Source organism: Ambystoma mexicanum, chromosome 4q, assembly GCF_040938575.1.
Source record: "Ambystoma mexicanum isolate Mex_15411 chromosome 4q, UKY_AmexF1_1, whole genome shotgun sequence".
Lineage (NCBI taxonomy): Eukaryota > Metazoa > Chordata > Amphibia > Caudata > Ambystomatidae > Ambystoma > Ambystoma mexicanum.
The window spans coordinates 1053434515-1053457012 of record NC_090928.1 but is presented as its reverse complement, the minus strand read 5'-3'; the positions used below and the strand labels follow the sequence as shown (position 1 = coordinate 1053457012).

Below are 22498 nucleotides of genomic sequence, written 5' to 3'. Positions count from 1 at the left end.
ATGGGGAAGGCGCTAAGTACGGTGCCGCAAAATTGCGGCACCGTAATTAGCACCAAGGTCCCTTTGCGGATCCCTACTTTAACGGCTGGTCTAAACCAGCCGTTAAGGTCGGGTCCCGCAAAGGGACCTCGTAATTAGGCGCTAATAGGTTAACGGCGCCGCAGCCTTTTACGGCGCCGTTAACCCATTAGCGCCTGGGTCGTAATGAGGCCCATTGTGTGGTCAGGAAGGTGCAGCGACACCTTCAGGTCAGGTGGAACGCTTGACTCTAGGCAAGATATTCTGACTGGGCCCACGTGAACTATGTGCTATGTTAAGTCAGGCTCGATTTAGCTAGGTGCATATTCTATAGCTTTCAATTTAGGTGGCAGTGGGATATCGTCCTGCCAGGTACTTTCAGGTTTCAGCTTTAGGAATATTTACAGCTGTTTGTCATCTGATCTTTCCATCCCATCTTCTGGCAGTGAGGGTTGCATTATCTGGGGGACATTGGTGGCAGTGGGAGGTCGCTCCGGAGGTGGTAGAGACTGGGAGAGAGTGGGAGAATGCCATGGTTGGGTGGGTCGTAATTTGTCCATTTCAGTTTTGGGGCTGCATTTGTTATTCATCGTAGTTATTTTACCTAACATATATTGCCATGCAGAATTTGGATCCGCCTCCCAAGTTTCTGGCTACCTCTGGGCAAGCGCCTGTTCCCTGGGAGGATTTAAAACATCTCTTTAAGTTCTATTTTGTGGCACCAGGTTTTGAGAGATTCTCTGATGAAAGAAAGTTCCCAATCTTCGTGTGTTGTGTGGGAGCAGAGGCGCATAGGGTGATAAAAAAGTTGCCAGGTGTACACATGGTTTTTAACATTCAAGAGGGGGGAATAGGGATGGTGATGGATTTTATGCTAATGTAATTAGGATGCTGGAGGCTCAGTATCGTAAGCAGGTAAACGTGGTGTTGGAAAGGTACACATTTTTTTCAAGGAAGCAAGGGGTTGGAGAAATGGTGGATTCATTTGTGGCTGATCTAAGGAGCTTTTGGCATCATGTGAATTTATGGGGAAGGAGGATGAGTACATTTGGGATCAGATAATGATGCATCCATCCAATCCAAAGATACAGGAGTTGGTATGGAAGGCAGAGAACCCTCCCTTACATGAGGCATTAACTATAGCCAAGGATAAGGAGCTAACAAGCAGGTGTCTGAAGAAGGTGAAAGCCAAAAATGGAAAATAGAGCGTGAATGTGGCAAAGGGCAGTGGAGACCATTGGTGAGGAGGCAAAAGTGTGTGCAGTAAAAAGGTCAACAGTGTAGGGGGTAGTAGTCAAGTTTCACAGCATGTGATGTGTAAGGGGCATTGCCCAAGATGTGGATTAGAGAAGCATGCACTCAATCCCAAGGAGAGTCCTGCCATGAGAGGGAAATGCAGGAAGTGTGCCACAATGGAACAATATGCCAGATTGTGTAAATTCAATAAAAGTGTGCCAGAAGGTGAGGCAAGTGTGAAGTGTTTGGTGGAGGAGAAACAGGAGTGGTCTAACAAGATTGTTCACATTGTGGCTGCAGTGTGAGATGATGAGGTGGAAAATGTGGTGGCTCGGGGTGCTGTTACGGTGTTCAGTGGGTTGCCTCGGAACTCACCAATAAAAAATTACAAAAGTAATCCAAAAAGGAGTGTATACCAAGCAAGAAGTAACAAGCAAGAAGTAATGCAATTTATTCTGGATCCAGTCAGAGCTGGGAAAACAAAATTCATACAGAATGTGGAACATAACTGCATGAAAGGCGCTATCATACAAACTAATTCTCATGAAACCACATTGGTACATTAGGTTAGTTTTACAAATGAGGCTAATTGGTAGAGCTACATCATTGCCCTATAGTGGGACATACATTATCCTTACCTCTAAAGTAGCAATGTCTGTTCAGTTCTTACAGTATGATGTACATGAAGATGTAATTTGCAATGTGCTGCAAGCCTCTACGGCAACTAAGCAAGTTAATAAAATGTGAATTTGTTTCTAATGTAAAGCATACTGTGAGACCTGTTTGCACTGCATTGCTCCAATGTTAAGTCCTGTATACTTACCTGTAACTCAAATGTATCACCTATATGTTATTTCCTTGAAACACAATTATGTAGGGCATTCTCCAGCCTAGTGCATAGAACTGTATGGCTATCAACAAAGACACCTCCCCTTTTCAGTGGGCTAATCGGGCAGCTGATAGGTTTGCACCTTTTTATTGCGCTGAACTAGCATTTTTACCACAAAGCCATTGACGGCTTCTGGGTCACCTTACACTATTATTTTCAAGGAGAAATATGAGGAAATTTGGGGTGGTAAGAGTCACACATTGCAAACATATGGTATCATGCCCAAAGCGTATTGGCGAGGCGAGATTGACACCCAGGGTTTTATTTGGTGTAACGTTGCATATGGAAACAGACATATTTATGCCAAAGTGTATGTGGCACTCAGAGGAGATTGTTTGCTGGAGTGGAAGCACCAAGGTAAACTTGGGTTGGAGTTGCATCCTGAAAAAGAATTTCAAGTAAGGTTGGTAAATACAAGTCTGAGAAATTCATGAATGAGGTGGGGAGGACATTCAGTAATGTGTTCCTCAAAGGGATAGTTAGGTTACACGGTTATTGCCACACAAATCAAGTGGTGGAGAATGCTAGGCCATGTGTGCATAAGTTGAGGAACCTTCCCTGGGGGTGAGAGAAAAGGTCAGGATGGAGTCGCGTAGTCTGTGTGATTGAGCCCTTTGAGTGCAGCAAATGGATGTCCCCTATTGTCATGATCCAGCACCCGGATGGTCGGATAAGGCTTCCTGTTGTTTTACGGGATTTGAATTGCAATATATTATTCAACAGAAGAGATGTTAACAACTATGGAGGAGGCGGAGTGGTATTCCACACTCAACCTTTTGTCAGTTTACCACCAGGAGGCTTAACAATGCACATCAAGTGCGCTGACATCTTTTATCCCGCCCATGGGGACGTTTCATTTGAAGATATTTCCCTTTGGCCTGGCGTCAGTATCTGCTGTCTTTCAGATGATCATAGATGATTTATTACGGGATATTCCTGGGGTAAGATGCTTCCTGGATGATATTATAGTGGGAGCTAAATCTGAGTTGGAACATGATGTGAGATTGCATGAGGTTCTGAGAAGGCACGAGGTGGCAGAATTGTCTTTGAAGAAGGATAAATGCTAATTTAAAGTACATCATGTGCCATTCTTGGGTCAAAGATTGTCTGGGAAAGGTTTGGAAACTTGCCCGGAGATGGTTGATGCAATTTTGGAGATGTGTTCACCATCAAAAAAGGATGAGTTAAGGTTACTCCTGGGTTTGATGGAACTTTATACTTTATCCTAAATTTGTGGAAAACCTTTCGGCAAAGTGCACTGCATTAAAAGATCTGTTGAAAGTGAGGGCAGAGTTTGTGTGAGGGAAGAAAAAAAGGAGGTTTTCAGGAGGATAAAGCAGGAGGTGGCTAATGTGCCCATGTTACACTGGTTTGATCCTTTGGCAGAGACGATCATTTTTGTGCATGCATGTGCCTGCAGTCAGTGGAGCACTGAGGTAGTCCAGAAAAGGTGTGGAGGTACTGGTAGCATTTGTGTCATGGCGACAGAGTCTAGGTATTCTACCATCGAGCGTGAGAGCTTGGCGTGCTATTGGGCCTTGAATTACTTCAAAACATATGTGTGGGGAATTCCCTATGTTATAACAAGTGATCATAAGCCCTTGGCACATTTATTTACCGCAAGGTGTTTGGCTACACCAAGGATAGCTAGATGGTTGACTTCATTGCAGGGATTTAACTTTGTGTTCAAATTTGTTCCAGGGCATTGTAATGTTTTCACTGATTGCTTATCAAGATCTCCTATGATGGGTTCTGCAGAGGTAGAGTTGGTGGGCGACACATGGATTGCTCAGGTGGTGAATACCGTGGATAGGGCATTTTTCATACAGATTTGGTTGGAGGACATCAAATGTTATATGGAATTAAAGGAGACTATAGTCAGGACTAAGCAAGAGTGGCGCTCTGGTGAGGACAGTTGACAGTACTACAAGGTTAGGAACGGGTTGAGCAGTTCGATGTGGGGCCTGGCCAGCTCTGAAAGGTTGATTCCTTCAACATTGCTTGGGAGAGAACTGGTTAAGTGCGCTCATAGTAGCCATCTTGGGCTATGTTTTGATGGCCCATTGTGGATGACATGGTGGATGAGGAGGTGGGTTTTTGCATCCCTCGTGGGGCTAGTGATGAATGGTTAAAGACCCAGAAGATGAAGATTGGGAGTGTGGATGTTCCAGAGCATGCATGGGAAAAAGTGGCTATGGATTTTATGGGGCCCATGCATATATTGGGGAAGGAACATTGATTTGCCATTGTAGTTGTGGACTATGAGTGAAGGTGGTTTGAGGTGGAATTTGTGGAAATAATTTCTACCAAGTGCGTGATTGATTTTATGGAAAGCTTTTTTTTCCAGAGAAAGTTATCCCAACGTTTTTATTTCTGATAGTGGAGTTCAGTTGGTGTCACAGGAGATGCCTGAATAGTTGGATGGTGGCAGTATTGAGAATCACTGCACCGCTTTATGTAATCCCAAGGCCAATGGGCTTGTTGAACGCACAACTGGTATCATTAAAGAAACAATTCAATTGGCATTTGTGAACAGTCTTGGCTGGAGAAAAAGCATCCAGGAAATGATGTGAGTGTACAAAGATACACCTCATATGTTTATTTATTTTATTTATTGGTCATTTATAATGTGCCTATACACAAATGTTTCAAGGCGCAACAAGACGGGGGAACAGGGAACAAAACAGAAATGATTTTACCAGGTCTTGCAACAGTGAGATTATGCAAGTGCAGTAACGAGAAGTCCAAGGGAGGCAGGTCAGGGCAGCCTGTCTCATGAGAGGGTGTGTGCCCAGAGGAGTCCGATGGAGGCCAGGGAAGGGAATAGAAGGGGGTGAGGATGGGCCAAGAGTTAAGTGTGAGGGAAGGGGCTGGAAGGGCTAGATGGGTGCAGTCCCAGCCAGGGTAGTGCATGGGGAGGGGCCCAGGACAACCGCAGGGGGAGGGGGTAACAGGGGTAATAAGTGCATGAGTAGACTGGATTCAGGTGGGCCTGGTGACCTGTAAGACTCATAGGGAACCAGGCAGTCAGTCTGGGATAGAAGGGGAGATTAGCAGGGGAGGGGAGAGGTAAGGAAGAAGAGAAAAGAAAGGCCCTGAGAATTTGCTGGAACTTAAGGTGATCCGGCTCAAGTATGAGAGCGGCAGGGAGGCCATTGCAGAGTGAGGCACCTGCAGAGAGAGATCTACCCCTGAATCACTGCTTGGAGAAGCATCTGATCTGCAGTGAGTTAGAGCTAGATGAGCGAAGGGAACTATGGGGAGGTATTTAGGGATATAGAGTTGGATGTAACATGGTCCCAGGCCCCAGAAAGACTTGAGGATGATGCAGATCGTCTGGAACTTGATTCTCGCAGCCAAAGGGAACCAGTTGATAGGCGTAATGACTTTTGAGAAGATGAGGAGCAGGAAGGTGTGTTCAGGGTTATTCCCACATTGGTTGGTTGAGGACAAACACACTGAAATTGAGCAAAAGCTTGTGGAAGGGAGGATGGTGTATGTGGGTGATTTGGTGCTTGTGTAAAGAAGCCATTTAGTTTACCGAAAGGATGTTCCCATTATTTTTATCCCATCAAGGTGGTAAAGTGGGTAAAAATCATGTGACAAGTGATGGAAGGCATTGGAGTATGGACCATGTTGCCATTGTGCACAGTGCTCATATAAAGCAGAGTGTTGCTAGTGAACGGCGTGGGGATGTATTTCGGGATGGGGAGATGAATGGTACACGGATGGCCTCGACAATGGCTGCAGTTTGGAGCGTGATGGAGAAACTCCTTCATCCTGTGGTGGTGACTCATATGGTAATCAAGATGACTCACAGTAAGGGGCACATGGGGAACTTTACAAAGTTTCTGGGCATGATGGTAATGGACAAGGGAATGAATGCTGGTTGCCCCAGAAGTCAGGTGAGAAGGAGACCATCGAAATTTGATGATTATGTAACTTAGTATTTTACTTTTCCTGCAATGCTTGCTCTATTATGCTCTTCTTGTTATAATAATCATGGTATCAGCATATTTTGTTAATGTTTGCTTCATGGTATTACCTGGTCTTGGCCTTCTTCATTATGGCATATACCAGCTGGTAATGGCACTTAGCTCTTTGTAATGGCTTTTTCTTTGCTCGGCCTTACCTCACACTATCGGCCCATTATGGGCCAGTACAGCCTGCCCCATTAAACCATATTTCTGATTGCTTTCTCAAACTTTGGAACAGTAGTAAGAAGTTCAATAATGACTTCCATCTGCTGATATAGCCTTATAGACTAAGGGGGGCCTTTATCGCGGGATAATGGCCCTCTGCCAAGTCATGGGCTGGGGTGAAGCAGAGGGACATAAGTAAATGATTTCTCTTTAAGAAAGTGAATGCAATTTCCAATGTTTTAGCTTTCTCTTGTATAGCATGTTGAAGCTAAAGGAAAGGCCTCCCAGAGAGGAAGTACCTTGTTGAAACAAATCGTGCCTAGAAATTGCATTTTTGTTTCGCTGTCTGCTTCTAAAGACAGAATATTCAGAATGCAGTCAATACCAGTAGTTATTGACTGCAATCTAAACTTTTGGATTGGTTGAGAGTAGGTCAATAATGATCTCCATGTGCTAATGCCAAGTACCCCTCACTGTAGTGTGATTGTTACTTGAAAGCGGTCTATCAGAAGATAGCATTTTCTAGTCTCCATAAGTCAGTTCTCTCATCTACATACTCGCAATGGTGTTGTATGTTGGCCAGCAAAAATATGGCAGAACTTTGCATGTTTGAAGTATGTGGTCAGATGTATACACTCCATGCATTGTCAAGTGGTGTGTGTGTGGCTGTCCAGGAGAGTTAGTTACATTTATCCAAAAAGGAACTGGAGAGGGAGAAGCATGTTCATTCACCTTTATATTTTCACCACTATCTTTAATGCTGCTAATTATAATCAAAAACCTTTGAGTTGTACTAAAAAGCAAACCGTTTCTTGTGTCAAATGAGCAGCCCTTAAATTAAAATATGCTTGCCAGAGGCCTGCAATATATTGTCCACTCTCTTCTGTCTAGAACCCCTTCTACTCAAATGGCCTACATAAAAAGACAGATCAGGTAATAGGATAAACAATGCCACCAGCTTCTGGGAAGACAACGCTTTCCAAGTAAGACAACACAGTAGTGTCAATGATATAAGATGTTGTGTTCAGGATCACTGTATCGTCTGCTGGCAAATCCAGAATACAAGCATCCATGCTTTTGTTCCACAGTCTTGAATTTGGATACCGAATCACCTCTCAAACTAACACTTTATACTCTGCTTTGGAGGTGGCTGCCTTGGTTTTACAAGTCTGCATCTGAACAAACCAATTTCTTGACCTTCATCATACTGATGCTATGCTAGATTTTATTTTATAGCAACCACTATTGGGCATAGGTAGATTGCTGATAATAGCACCTGATGTGCTACAATCAAAAGTACAAATACATGCAGGTTTATCAACTTCAAACATAGGAAAGGAAGAGTTGACCTTGCTGGAATTTAATATTGTAATCTTGCATATGAACATAGATCTCTGCGATGAGTGCGTAGCACACAGAGCTATTTTCTGAACCAGCATGGCACTGAGATTTAGCAATCAGCATTTCAACTTTGCCTATTACGCATGATCAATATAATCGCCATAGAAAGGTGAGAATGCCACAGGAGTTGTGTGGTTGTGACTCACAAACTATGTATAGGACAGAGAACACAGGATGAAAAGATCAGAGCGGAATGTACTTGACAACAACAGATAAGCAATAGGTTCAGAGCTTCAGCAGCACATCATAAAATATCCTGACTTGTGCTATTTAAGTTTGGGAACAATGGGAACTGAGTTCTTTAGATCAGGCAGCCTTTTGAGGGCCCCTCCAAGTTGCCCTCCCATAAGGGCATCTCTGACTGCCTCGCGAACAGTCTAGGTAGCACATCAACTATGGTCTACAACAGACCACCCTGTTAAGAAACAAAGATGTCATTTATTTCTCTGTATCTTGTTGCACTATGTAGGAACAAATTCTCCTTTTTGCATCTCAATCACAAACATGTCTTTAAAACTATTTGTGAGTATAATAGTTTTGTGTTGTTTTTTTTTTTGTTGCAGGTGGACTCAGCACTTTTAAACAGAACCATGAAAACCTCTGTGACAACTCCCTCCAACTTCAGGAGTGCCCAGATGGAGGGGGAGCCTCGATGGTGCCATCCATACTACCTCAGTCCATCCCAACTACCCCGGACATAGAGAATGCGGAGCTGACCTCCATCTTGCCCTTTCTGTTCCTTGGGAACGAACATGATGCTCAGGACCTGGAGACCATGCAGAGGATGAACATAGCGTACATCATCAATGTGACCACCCACCTTCCGCTTTATCACTATGAGAAGGGTATCTTCAACTATAAACGCTTGCCCGCCACTGATAGCAACAAGCAGAATCTCAGGCAATACTTCGAAGAGGCCTTCGAATTCATTGGTAAATAACATCTTTTTTTATATACTATGTTCCCAATGTATCATGTTCATCTGTAATGTACCCAGTGATTTCATTATATATGCACTGCACATACAATGTTCACTGCAGAGTATTAAATGCAATGAAATTCACCAACCATGTAAAACATGTTTTAAAAGATGGTTGGTTTGGGAAAGGACATATTGAGTTTACAGAGGTGGGGGTGGGGTTTTTGGTTGACCAGCATTTGAAGGTGAAATGTTTTAAAAATCGGTAAAATATATCAGTAAAAATATTTTGTAATAAATTAGCTGTAAGCAATGTATTTATATCACAACTACAGAATACATATGCTGTGATTTGATTTATCCAGCACACCAAATTAGAGCAAGCTGCATCTATGCACTGCAATAGTAATGTCATGCAGGTAAAATGGCCCAAGAAAAAGTGAAAGCAGTGACTCATTAGCATATATATATTACAGGGTCTGCGGTAGCGATCCTGTAGTTATGGTTAAGTTGCTCTTCCCAAAGGAAGACATTTTTTGGGTAGCTTATATCTCTGGCACTTTTCAAAAATTCTCACAAAATGTTGCAAAAAAATAGGTATACAGCCAACTCTGAATTATTTTGCAAAGATGTGTGCAGTTTCGTCAAGAGGGGGCAAAGTTACAGAGAGGCTCCTAAAACATTTGAAACTTGGATAGACAGGAATTGAAAGAAAATGCGCTTGCTGCTACAGCCCAAACCGCAGGACGGATTTGTACCAAACGTGCGCGAGGAAAAGAGGCCTGTTCCCGAGAGCATATTTTACAAATTACGTGTTAATCCGTCCAGGAAATTGTATCAAAATGTCCCAAAAAGTATTGATCTCCTCGTCTGCTCTGTGTACTCACTCCCTAGTTGGGTGTCCCTGGACATCTCTAGACCAATCAGGGAGTCACATAACATTCACAGACCTCATAAGTGGCCACTGATTGATCAATTAAAAATGTGCAGTGACGCCAAACTTTTTAAACAAATGCCATGTTGTATTCGCGAACTGCACCCATAGTCTGCGAACATTGCGATAAGATCATATTAAAAAACATAACATTACACTTGTCAAAGAAATGAAACAATCTTGGGGAGGTGAGGGGTGAGTGATGGGGATGGCATGGGATATGTCAAGAAAAGCCAAAAATCAGGTGTTTTTCTTCTCTGATGTCCACGAACATCTCATATGTTTGGGGACATTGCTGTGATGGTTCGCGAACTTGACAAATGTTCAAGGACATCCATACATGTGTGTGGATTGCATGGTCGGTGAAGAACAGTTGTTAGATGGAATATACCTTTGGCGCCTTTCAGTGAAACTGCATACATGTTTGCAAACAGATTATAGACTGAATTCTGAATGTTTGTGCAATGTTTAAAGGGATTTTGTCATGAGGGGTGCCAACATTTTCGAAATCGAGATAGACTTGGATGGGGAAAATTATTCTGCTTGCAGCTACAGATTGAAGTGCTAGACGGATGTGCAGCAAACCTTTGCGGGGAGCATTGGCAAGGACAGGAAAGCCTGCTTTTGCAAATTTGTCCTGTGTTTTACTTTTTGAAAAGTGTCAACAGGTAGATACAAAAAATAGTGATATAACTATGGTGCCTGTGCAGTGGGCATGGCCCTCGGCAAGGACAAATGTCTGCTCTAATTTGCTCATCAGGGAATGCAGCATTGGCAGAAGCCCATGCCCTATGGATTGCGGACACTGACCATGGCAGCAAGACATGAGCACTGGCCATTGGTCACATTATCGGAGTATAGTGGACACTGAACCAGGATGGCTAGGTACAGCGAATAACACGGGCGGTTAAGTGGGGCTGGGGCTGGCGTCATGGCCGACTCTCATGCCCTAGTCAATTCAACCATGACTTACATCCCCAGCATGTGCTGCTGAATATGACACACATCAATATGAGCGGCAAAATATATGTTTGTTGAACAAGGTTTAGTTCTTTCATATATGTTAAAACAGAAATTATTAATACTTTATTAATACCTTATATACTGGGCTGTAACATCATGAAACCTTTTCATGTATTAAAGCCATTTAAATTCAGTTAAAGAACTTTGTTAAAGGGACCTTAGGGTTAAGTTGCACTACTAAAAACCTAAAGAATTAACTGGAAAAACGTTGTTAAATGGATGTTATGTTTAAGTTGCACTAATAAAAACCAATCAAATTCATTGAAAAAAATGTTGTTAAAGGTGCATAATGGTTGCAATGTAAAAAAAAAATATATATTCTTGCAAGCTATGCAACCATAATTCGCTCAGCCACCATGCACTGATAAGACCAACACCCATGACATCGAAGATGACATCACAAATCTCCAGAAAAAATGCCTTTGATTTACAGAGAAGTACTACTTTTTACATAGCATACTCAACCCAAGACAGACATTTCCCAAGACTGTAGAGAACGACAGACCTGGCTTCACGCTTATTGGGCATCATCAGTGTAGAATAGTCAGACAGTCCAGTGACTGGAGCACTGGGGCAAACACCAGCAAAATGATGGTGGCATCAAAAAGCCTTGAAACAAAACCTCTCTCCTGAAATGTGAAAGACAGTTTTCCATCTGAGCCAACTAACACCCAGTAACCATCGCTGCAAGTGCACCTCCAGTTAAGAGACACATCAGCAAGGTATTGTGGGTATGCACATTAGCTTGGGTCCATTAAGCTATGCATAGAGTTGCACTGCCCTATAAGACAAAGGCAATCTCCTGTAGCAAGAAGGCTTGCATTTGAGCTGATGTGCAGGATTGTGTGCATGTGCCACATTGAGTGGATACTATCCTGGAATCTGGGCAGTCTCCAACATTCCTTGCCATCATTAAAGCCATGTGTACAATGAGTGGGATCACAAGGATATGCGTGCAGCAGTGGCGATGGCCACACACAAACATGATGACCATCATTACACAATATCCCTGTGGACAATGCCCGCTCTTTTGACATTCAAAAGAGAGGCACACATGCAAAGGGATCCCAGCCTCTTCGCCCACCACAAACTGTTATGTGGGTGGAGACACTGGCAGATTCTCTGCGCGCAGCCGTTAAATGCATGGAGAACATGTCATTCCCTATGTCCCTCATCATCCGGGAAAAGCCCATCAAACAGGCACAGAGCTCTTGTGTTATTTTCTGGTCTCATAAAAGCAAGCCCGTTTATGGGAATTCAAAAATCACGTGCCAAAAGTGGCATTCCCGAACCCCAAGGTTGTCCTCCTTACCCTGAACCTCAACCCCATTTAGAACCACAGGACACAGTTTAGAGCCACAAGGCAGCAGATAGACTGAGCAAGATACCATTGCAAGCACGGACAGAAAAAGACTGCAATTAGAATTGAGAAGAGGGTAGTCAAGACTTACCTTGCTAACATAACACAGAGGACTGACCGGAGCAGTTTTGCTGTAAAAGAAGACGATCAGATGTAAATGTGTACACAAGAAGACACAATTACGTTCTGGTATTAAAGAAATATATACATATAATGAAAAATAATGCTCAGAACAGATACAAAGAAAATGTTCCACTTGCAACTGGCACATTGTACATCATCAATAAATACAAGTGAGATTGGAGGTAAATACAGGAGGGTCCATGGTAGTGGGTGGAGGAGAGGGGTGAGGATGGCGAGTGTTGAAAAGGACTCCCATATCGCACCTTGGCTCCTGCGGAAACCCCCAGCATGCTGCAGCCCACCCCACCACAGTACTAAGAGAAATCAACCATATCACTCCCATCCTCAAGGAGCTGCCCTCTGCACCCCTTTAAGCAGGCGTCATGTTTACGAATCACAGACAAAGCAGTCACTGCCTAAACACCGCTGTACCAGGCAGAGAAACTCAACATCTGTGCAGGCCAACACACCGCTGGAAGCCCCAATCCTGCGGGACTGTAAACAGAGCGCTGCAAGAGGGAACATCTGAGGAACAGGCTTTTCCTGCTCATCTGCTGCTCGTGCATCCCACCTGTAACCGTCTGGATGCGTCCCCTATACACACCCTTATGTTGCTTCGTTTTGCTTTACAAATCCCAAATGTGCAAAGATAGCTATCTCCCTGCAAACATACATGCATATTGATGTCAGTTTTATTAGAGGTCAGCTGTACTGGACCATCCAGGATTTAGCAGCTGACAAGCAGGACAATATTTCGGAGTTGAATCTTTTCAGGGTATTTTCATAATGTGGACACGGCTCATTGCAGGGGGCGGGGTGTGATTAACACGTGGGTCGGGTAGTTATGGATACATATGAGCTGGATTTAAGGTGGCATGTAGCCAGGCTTCAGTAATGATTCAATGGGGTGATATTTACATATCCTAGCTGCATGGGTAGGGTAGGTTTTGGAGGACGAGGTTTGGCTTGAGTTTCTTATTGAAATGCAATACAGTGGAAGGGCGTCCTATAGGCAATGGGAGCTGTTTCCAAGTCTGCCTGCATAGCTGTGGAATACTTGTCTGCACAGTTTATGTTTCATTACTTTATGTATATCTAGTCTTGCAAGCATTTCTTATTGGTGTATCAGGGTTATTTGGTGGCGGAAATTCAGGAGAGTTTCTTGGCAGGGTACATTTGATCTGTTTTTATAATAGATTGCCTTACAGAGTTTACAAAATGATCTTACCTTGATGCCAGCTAGGAAATGTAGCTCTTTGCTGTGCAGGTGATGAGCTCCAATTTCCTTAGCCTCAAGTCAGGCAGGCAGCCACTTTCAATAAAGAGTTCAGTAGAGTGGATGTAGCGTAGCGACAGACAGGCACTGCAGATTAGAAGCCTATTCTTCCATCCAGGCTGCACCTCATTAGGGCCTGTATGGTAGAGCAGCAAGAGGGTGAGATGGCTAGACTGGTGACACCAAGCTGTTTCCTTGCTCACCAAAGACCGAGAGCAAGGTAGGACAGTATGGATGCTGTCAGTAGGCTGAGCATGATTATAAGAGAATAACGCTGAGGATGGTGTACAAATGTGATGTAGCTAGTTGCTGAATCAAGATAAGTTCCCATAGTGGGTCCTTTAAAAACCAGGTAGATAATGGGACTGAAGAAAATTAGAATTCAGACGCTCATGAGATGTTCTGGAGCCCTAGGCGGGACGGAGAGGTTGATAGTATGTAGAATGTTTGGAAGCAACACGAAGGAGACATTAGTAAAGTGATCTACTAACCATTTGGTTATCTGAAACTGATGGCAGTCAAAGAAGCCAGACATCCGTGCTTCCTAATCTAAATGAGGACATATATATATGTATAAAAGGCAACACAGGACATTGATAGATGAATCCACATTTTAGCATCAAGAAAGTGCCCGGTTAGGCGGGGATGACAACTTGCCCAGCAATCACCTATCGCTGAGAGGCAGCCTGGTTAAGTCCAAGCGTTGGTGGATCATACTTCCTCTGTGAGTAGCCACAGGCATCGAAGAGCTGAAGATAAGTCAGGAAGGACGGCATAGATCTGGGGTTAATGGTGCCTGATTATCTTGCCTACAGCCAATGCAGCGAAGGGTTGATGTAGGGATTGTTTCCTTCTGAATGTGCACTAGGCTTTTAGGGCGTCTATCAGACCAGTTTAACAAGATCATGGTCCGTGTGAGCTGCGCAAAGTGGTTGAGATATCACACAATCATTGCTAAGTGGATCAGCCAGGGCTTTAGGATTCCTGCCAGGAGGGGATTCACATAATTCTGCCTGGCAAGTAGTAGGGCGGGCACAGCTGATTGCAGGCCTGATTCCGGGAACACTGCCTTTGATATTTCACAGCAGTGAGAGCCTTTAGTATATTCTATTGTGTTTGCTGACTTGCAAATCTATGCCTAAGGAGTTTTCGTGACCTGCTAGGGGTCAAGTAACACCTACTACTGATATAACTTTGATATTTCACAGCAGTTAGAGCCTTTAGCATATTCTATTGTATTTGCTGATTTGCAAATCTATGCCTAAGGAGTTTCCGTGACCTGCTAGGGTTGAAATAACACCTACTACTGATATAACTAATATCTAGCTCTGCAAGATGAATGGCACAGACACTCAGTTTTGTCTATCTGGGTTTTCTACACTCATGATAATTTGTTCTTCAGATAAAAACACTGCATTCATGAGAACATTTAAGAGTATATATGTGAGTACATACATGTAATGCACACTTTCAAGAAAGAATGCATGCATGAGTAGCACATGTATATATTCATATATGATTGGAACAATGCAACCGTCAATGCAGATATTTGTGATGTATATGGCATCTTTAGAGAGTGGTTCCTAAAAGATGTCGTTAACTACTGGGACATCACACCAGTTTATAGACACATGTCTTCTACACTAAAACATCATAGAGCCTTCATCCAACTTCCACCCACCTATCGTGGGTTCACCGCAGACCCAAGGAGAGTGGACAAAAGGCTGCCCATGTACCACCTGAGGCTTGTACCACGTGCGCCCTGTGACCTCTGGGTGTGTGGCGCGTTATAACAATTTAAATAAATAAGTAAATAAAAATCTCCCACCTTTCCCTCCATATTTGTAGAGAGGAGAGTAGGGTAAGGCGATGAGCTATGCGTCTACTCACTGTCTGCCTCTTACAACAGGTCTCCACAAATCAGAGGGACCCAGGGGAGAGGCTGGGGCTGTTAGAAGGCTTTCTCCCCGTTCCATCATCTCCCTGTAGCACCAAAGTCTTCAGTGATGATGAGAAAGATCCTTGTGCTGCTGCATCACCTTTCCCTGACACACCTGGGTCAATAGTGGGCCTACAGGAGCAGGGCTAGTGTCCATGTACTTGGCAGAAGCACTGCCGTCCTGACTGTGCCGCTTCTGAGTGATATGATATGATATGATATGGCATTTATAATGCGCCTATACACAAGTGTTTCAAGGCGCGATGAGGCAAGGGGGGGCAAAGGGAGGACAGGTGTCATTCAGATCGCGCAAGTGCATGGGAATGGGGAAAGGAAAGTGCACGGGGGGAGGGAGAGGGGAAAAGTGCAGTGCATGGGAAAGTGGAATAAATAAGATAAATAAAACAAATAAAACAGCCAGCTAGTGGCAAGTGCAAGGAAGTGCAGACATAAGTGCTGGTAGGGGGACTCTAGGGATACAGAAAACAGTCCCCAGGTGCAGGGGTTGCCAGGGAGGCAGTGCAGGTGGGCAATTGATGGTGCCTGGGCCAGAGATCAGAAAGGGGTGGCCAGGTAACCAGTACCATTTCAGTCAGGAATTCAGCAGGGTAGGGGAGGAGAGAAAGCAGAAGCAAAGAGGAATGTCTTTAGGTGCTTCCGGAACCAGAGATGGTTCTCCTCAAGTTTCAGAGAGGCAGAAAGGCTGTTCCAGAGAGAGGCGCTGCCAAAGAGAGTGTTCTGCCACCAACTCATTGCTTGGAGAAGCGACTGACCCTGAGGAAGTTGGAGGCAGATGAGCGAAGAGCTCGAGAAGGAAGATATTTAGGAAGAGAGAGTTGAAGGTATTGCGGTCCCAGACCCCAGAAGGCCTTGTGTACAATGCAGAGGGTTTTTAACTTAATCCTCGCAACCACTGGGAGCCAGTGCAGAGATTTCAGTCCTTGAGAGATACGATCCCTGGGCTTGAGGCCAAGGACAAGTCTTGCAGTCCTGTTCTGGATACGTTGCAGAGGGCAGAGAGTGGAGGCAGGCAGATTTAGATAGAGGCTGTTACAATAGTCTAGCTTAGAGAGGACCAGGGCTCTGGAGACAGTGAGCTTCTGGGGGAAGGAGAGGAAAGGAAGAATACCTCTAAGGAGGTGCAGCTGGTAGTGTGACTTCTTAGAGATGTCAGAGATGTGAGGGGAGAAGGAGAGTGCAGAGTCGAAGATGACCCCGAGGTTTTTAGCCTTGCAGGTGGAAGTGGGAGGAGGGCCAAGAGAGGCCGGCCAGGGAGCTGCAGGAAAGGAGGGAGTGGGTGTGCCGATGAGTAGAATCTCAGTATTACTGGCATTAAGGCAGAGGTTGTTGGCGGCACACCATTTCTGGATGGAAGACAGACAGTTAGAGATGAGGGAAGGAGAGGAGGAGCCTGAAAATGAGCTGGGTATCATCCGTATAGCACTGAAAGTTGGGAGAGAGAGTGGCGATGCGGTGGGCAAGGAGTGCCAGGTATTGGTTGAACAGCCAGGGTGAGAGGTTGGATCCCTGGGAGACACCAAAGGTAGAGAAAAAGATGTTGGAGAGAAAGGACCCAAGTTTTACCTGGGAGGGTTGGTCGGAGAGGAAAGAAGTCAGTCACGCTAGACCCTGACCATTGGTGCCCAGGTTATCACGGAGACAGTCGAGCAGGATGGTATGGTTGACAGTGTCAAAGGCAGAAGAGAGATAAAGCAAGATAAGAACGGACGGGGTGTTAGAGTCAAGGTTGGTGAGCAGGTCTTCACGGATGCTCAGGAGAGCAGTTTCCATAGCTGGGAGCGAAAGCATTCGACGTTCAAGGGATTTGAGAGGGTATTTTTATAAAGGATAAGCTGAATGAACGGGTAATGCTAGTTCTGAGGTTGGGGAGGAGATGTGTGACAGGAGAACAAGTATACTTGTGTATATGTGGGTGGGAAATCATTGTTTGTTTTGGAGGGTGGAACAAAAAGCAAGGTGGGGTTGTGTGCTAGGGTTTCTCTTTTTTGAAAGGGGATAATCAGGTTGGGTTAAGCTTATGGTCATACCAGAAATGCTATTTGTATGGCTGCATGCAACACTTTGTCAGGAGTGATTAAGAGGCAATTGCGGGCAATGGTGGTTCATTGGTGAACAATGTGGACATCATCCCTATTGGTCATACACGCCTACCTATATATAGTTCTACACAAGGGTGCACGCACCACGGCATACAGATGTTCCTTCCTGAGTGTGTACACGAATGCACATAACAATGCCCAGATGAGAGCACCCGTTCATCCAGCCACTCCTCACATTGCAATCCTGCAGCTGCTTCCACCTGGAAGCGTGAGGCATGGTGGCATTAGTTGCACTAAGTGGCATATGGCAGTACTGGACTCCTGTGAACCTGCTGCCCAGTCCGGGTTGTTTTAAAAGCCACACGTATGCATGCGGAGAGCAGCCCAAATTAGAGTAACGCGAACCGCTGGCACCATGGTCAGAACAACATGACTTCAAAGCAGGGCACTTGACTAATTTTACCCTGACATTTCCCACAGCCGTGTGCAACCTACGCGTCTAACTTAAGGTCTCCTAGAGTCCGCGGGCACATGTGTAGTGTCAGCCCGAGAACTCGCATTGGATGTGTATTCCCCACAGTCGCTCGGCACTTTACTCTGACAAGACCTCATCTTTATGCATCCCTCTTTCCTCTCTGCCTGAGGTGTGCTGAGTGGGCCCAGCTTGCTGAGTAATTGAGTAATGAAATGAGGATATTGCAGGAGCGGTTTCCAGCGCCCACACGGACACTGCATACATTACGGGTGCGCCTTATAATCTCCAGCAGGCCTAAGAGAGGGACACTGGCATTCTTATGCAATCTTCAACATTTCTTTGCCAGTTGAATAAATGCGTTACTTTAGAAGAATAAATATATGAGATTGAGATCAAGAATTGATATCCCCAATCATGCATCATCTGAGAAATAAGCGTCCTGCGGTTTAGCAGAAGATGACAGGAATATTCAATGTTCACACATTCAGCTTCACCGTCTGCTTTATTAGTTTCCTTTTAAGCTGATTCCACTTCCTTACCTCCTGGAGCTCATTTCCCCTTTCCGCTTCTCATCAGTCCTATTTCTACCTCGCTGGCATTGAAACTGATGACTCCATGGCAACTGTAAAGTGCCATTTCTAAGATCCTCCCACAATCTCCCATGCTCCTTTCACCCCCCCCCGTCTAATGCTAGTACATGATGTAGATGTCTTCATTAGGATGGTCATGTGATTCAACCATGACATTCTGCTGTGTTGAATTCACCCGGATTCCTTCACATACTCAGTACTACATAGACATCCCCTCAAACCATTTTAGAGACAAATGTGAAGAAGGGGCATCATGGTGTATTCATACCCCCTTGGGGATGCGTTTAGACAACTCTGTTACGCATTTTAAATTGTTATCTATGAAATTCTATGTAACTTCATGAGATTTTACTGGAATACCACATTATATATGGGCATGCTATGTGTGCAGTATTCACTTTATGAATGTATATGCTCCACATAGGTTTGATATATATTTTCTATACACTTTCAAATACATCACAAATATGTGATACAAATGATGTGCAGTGATATAAATGCATGTGTCACATGAAGGCTAGGCAAGTGAAAGACCTGAGGTTCATTAATGCAATATTATTTTGAAGCAAGGTGAGCACGAACATAATATGGTACATTTCATGCTGTCCTCTGCCCCCAGTCTGTGCCTATGAAAACCACAACCAATTTGCTTTGACAGATTGTGGCATTTCATACCCTCCACAAAAGGATGCCGTCTCCTTCACAATATGACTTTTGCGTTCCGTAGAAATAGATGAAAATCCAATGACGTAAACCTTTGAACAGCTACACTGCTCCCGCAGCATGCTAGCCCCATCAAAATGGGGGTCCAAATGTGCAAGATTATAGAATTCTGCTCTCTCCATCTGCCTATTTGTGCCCCACTCATCCATCTATACAAATATTGTACGACGCTGTGACTACTACCATTGTATTCAAATTCTGATTGCATCCATGTACCCGTCAAGCAAGTTCATTGAATGTTTCCCTTTTTGTCCCTTGCAGAGGAAGCTCACCAGTGTGGGAAAGGCTTGCTCATCCATTGCCAAGCAGGCGTCTCCCGCTCCGCAACCATTGTGATAGCTTACCTGATGAAGCACACCAGGATGACTATGACCGACGCCTATAAATTTGTCAAAGGAAAGCGACCAATCATTTCTCCAAACCTTAACTTTATGGGACAGCTGTTGGAGTTTGAAGAAGACCTAAACAATGGTGTGACGCCGCGTATCCTGACCCCCAAATTACTGGGAGTGGAGACGGTGGTGTAACAACAGCGGGTGAAGAAGGTGCTTCACGATGGAACTCTTTGATTGTTCATCTGCAGGGGAGAGAGCCTGATGGATGACACAATGAACCTGAAAAGGCTTCATTAGAGCGAAGGAGGCAAGAGGGTGCTTCATGTCTTCCGAACGACTTCCGGGTCACGTCTCTAAAACTGACCAGAGGGCAAAGGCTCAAGAAGCAGTTTGTTTTTCTTTTCAAGCAAAAACATTTTTTGGTAGCTTCCTGCAACCTAGCGTATGGCTCGGAGTCTGTGCAGGTTCATAGACCGAAGAAAGCAACTGTGTAATGGAGAGCCAGAAGGAAGGTGACAAGTGGTACTCACTCTAAAACTAAGGGGCCGAAACCTGCGAAGGTTTGCTCAAGAGGGTCACGTGCCCGCTAAGACAGAGTGGGCCAGAGGGGACCTTCTCTGGTGTTTGCAAATGACTGTTCACTGTTCACCGCTATAACAGAATCTGTTCATTTTGCGTGTTTATGTTCTATTTTTCTATTTGGGATCCAGAGGTTTCGCCGCCTGGGCATCGACCTTCATATGCCTTCGATGGCGTATTGTGCAATAATTTGTTTTGAGTGTGCAAACAGGTTAGGACTGGGTGCTTACTATAACAATGCAAGACGCGCCACACTTGGTGAGAAGGGTTAAGCAAATGCAATTATATTTTCCCCCCTTTGTTTTAATGTGCTGATTTAATTCTGGTTACAGTGCCATAATACATGTTACATATGTATATCAGAATGACAGAATATAGATCTTTATTTAAGATATTTTCGCACAAAATAATGGCGTGTTCCTGTTGTCTGTGTACAATTTTAATTTTGATTATAAAAATTAAGAAATGCTTCCTTTTGGAAACAATAGCGCATTCTCTTTTTTGGTTTGTCTGTTGTGCAATCTGTGGTTGTTTACATGCGTGTGCAGAGATGATGTGGTGCTACTTTATCCGTGTGATTCCACCTGGCTAGAAGGAGCAAACGATCTCTCATCCTGGGGCCAGATTACAGAAACGTTGCACCGGTGCAAGTGCAAAGTTTGCACGGTATTAGCACTAGGGCAAAGTTTGCCCTATTTTTAAAAACAATGGGACACATTAAAAAACCATTGCACCTCAACAAGTGCAGTTTGGCTTATTAAAAGCACCAGTGCTAAAATTGCCCTAGTGCTAAAAAGATACATTTTTGATGCATTTTTACACCAGGGCAACGTTTGCCCTAGTGCTAATACCGTGAACTTGCACCAGTGCAAAGTTTCTGTAATCTGGCCCCCTGGTCGTGTTAATGTCAGACCGTTATCAGGTCACTGGCATTTCTGTCTCCTCACCTTGGATGGTTCCAGGGAAATCCAGTGCTTACAAACTTTGACAGAAAATAGACATTGAGTGGGTATAGTCTTGAGTGCCACTTGTGTTACGGATGTGTTTCCTCTGCCATGCGTTGCACCTAAAATGGCAATGTACCCAGAGTTCCTTTTTCGTTTTTGCATAGTTCATACATACGTCTCTACTGTCGAGTGTTTGGTTTTCATTAGTACTCGGTGCGTGCCCCGCCTGTGCCTGGAGTGAGCTAATTGTGATTCATGCAATGTGTGTCGAGAGTCACGTGTTCTCTATGCTACGTGGCATGGCTGCAACTTAATGAATTCTCATACTTTGCTTGGAATGGTAAATGCTCATGTACATTCTGACTGGGCATGGATGGTTCTACAACAAAACAGTGCTTAAAAGCATTGCAATATGGGTTTGGCACAATTCAGAAATGCCTACCACCTAAAACGAGGTTTTACCAAAAGTTCTGTTTGATGTCTTGAGTAATTCATGTGCCACTCTATGTTTCGCATTTGGTTACCAGCCCGGGAGTAGTAGTAACCTGTGTTGTTTCTTTCTTACTGTAGTGTAACATCCAGCTAGCAGTTCTCTTCACTGTAGGGTTTACCCTGTGTTGCACATTGCGAAACATGCACAATATCTGTCTGAGCGATGAAGTGCCCCTCCACTAACTGTAGGTCTACGTTTGCCATTCCAACCACAGGTATAGCCTCTGGGCCCGATTCATGGAATATTTGCCCGGTTCAAAGTGAATTTGCAGTGCTGAAAAGCGACTTTGTAGTGCCAACACAAACCCTGATTCATGGAACTGTGCAAAGTGTATTTTTGCCGGGCTAAGTCATTTAGAACTGCAAAAATGACTATGTGCTGACTTTCCCCGGACTTTGCACTGCAAAAATACACTTTGCACGGTTCCATGAATCAGGGTTTGTGTCGGCAGTGCAAAGTCACTTTTCAGCATTGCAAATTCACTTTGAACCGGGCAAATATTCCATGAAAAAGCCCATATAAATTTACCTTAGGGTGTGTCGGTTTTCGGACATGTTTCGATATATGTCAAGTGGAAATTCCACTGGTTGAGCACAAATAACAAATGAAACCAACAGACATCGTTAGGCACAATTACCAGAACTAAAATTAAATGAGCACAATGAAATGCCACCGATTGGGCCCAGTGAAAAACATTTGTAACTGGTGAACGGAATTGTCTGCCATGGTTTTAAGTGTTATGTCAGGTTATGCTAAGGAGGTTTGTGTACAGCATCACCAGGTCTGCCACAGGGCACTGCAGTAGGCACACCCCATGTGTGAGGTTTTTAGCTTATGAGCCATGTTTCGAGGAGTCCTTTTGCAGCAACCTCTGGCCACTTACAGATTTCACAGCAGTGCTTTTGATGAGACTGGTGTCAGGGGTAACATGTCCATGTCCCCTAAAACCGCAGGCATGCCACTGCTACTTGCGTGCCAGTGTTACATTGCATAATGTGGTTTCAAAAGGTTAGCAACACAGATGTAAAACGAAAAG

The 22498-nt window shown here is 44.3% G+C and overlaps 1 protein-coding gene across 2 annotated transcripts in view; it reads left to right on the top strand.

The window, feature by feature from the left end:
• DUSP10 (dual specificity phosphatase 10) overlaps positions 1–20507 on the top strand; it is a 114841-nt gene extending 94334 nt beyond the window's left edge. For both annotated transcript variants that reach the window (XM_069608600.1, XM_069608601.1), the window contains exons 3-4: positions 8250–8618; positions 19370–20507. In XM_069608600.1, coding sequence (XP_069464701.1) covers positions 8250–8618; positions 19370–19635 — 635 coding nt within the window. In that variant the 3' untranslated portion in view covers positions 19636–20507. The remainder of the gene's footprint in view (positions 1–8249; positions 8619–19369) is intronic.
• The last annotated feature ends 1991 nt before the right edge of the window (positions 20508–22498 follow it).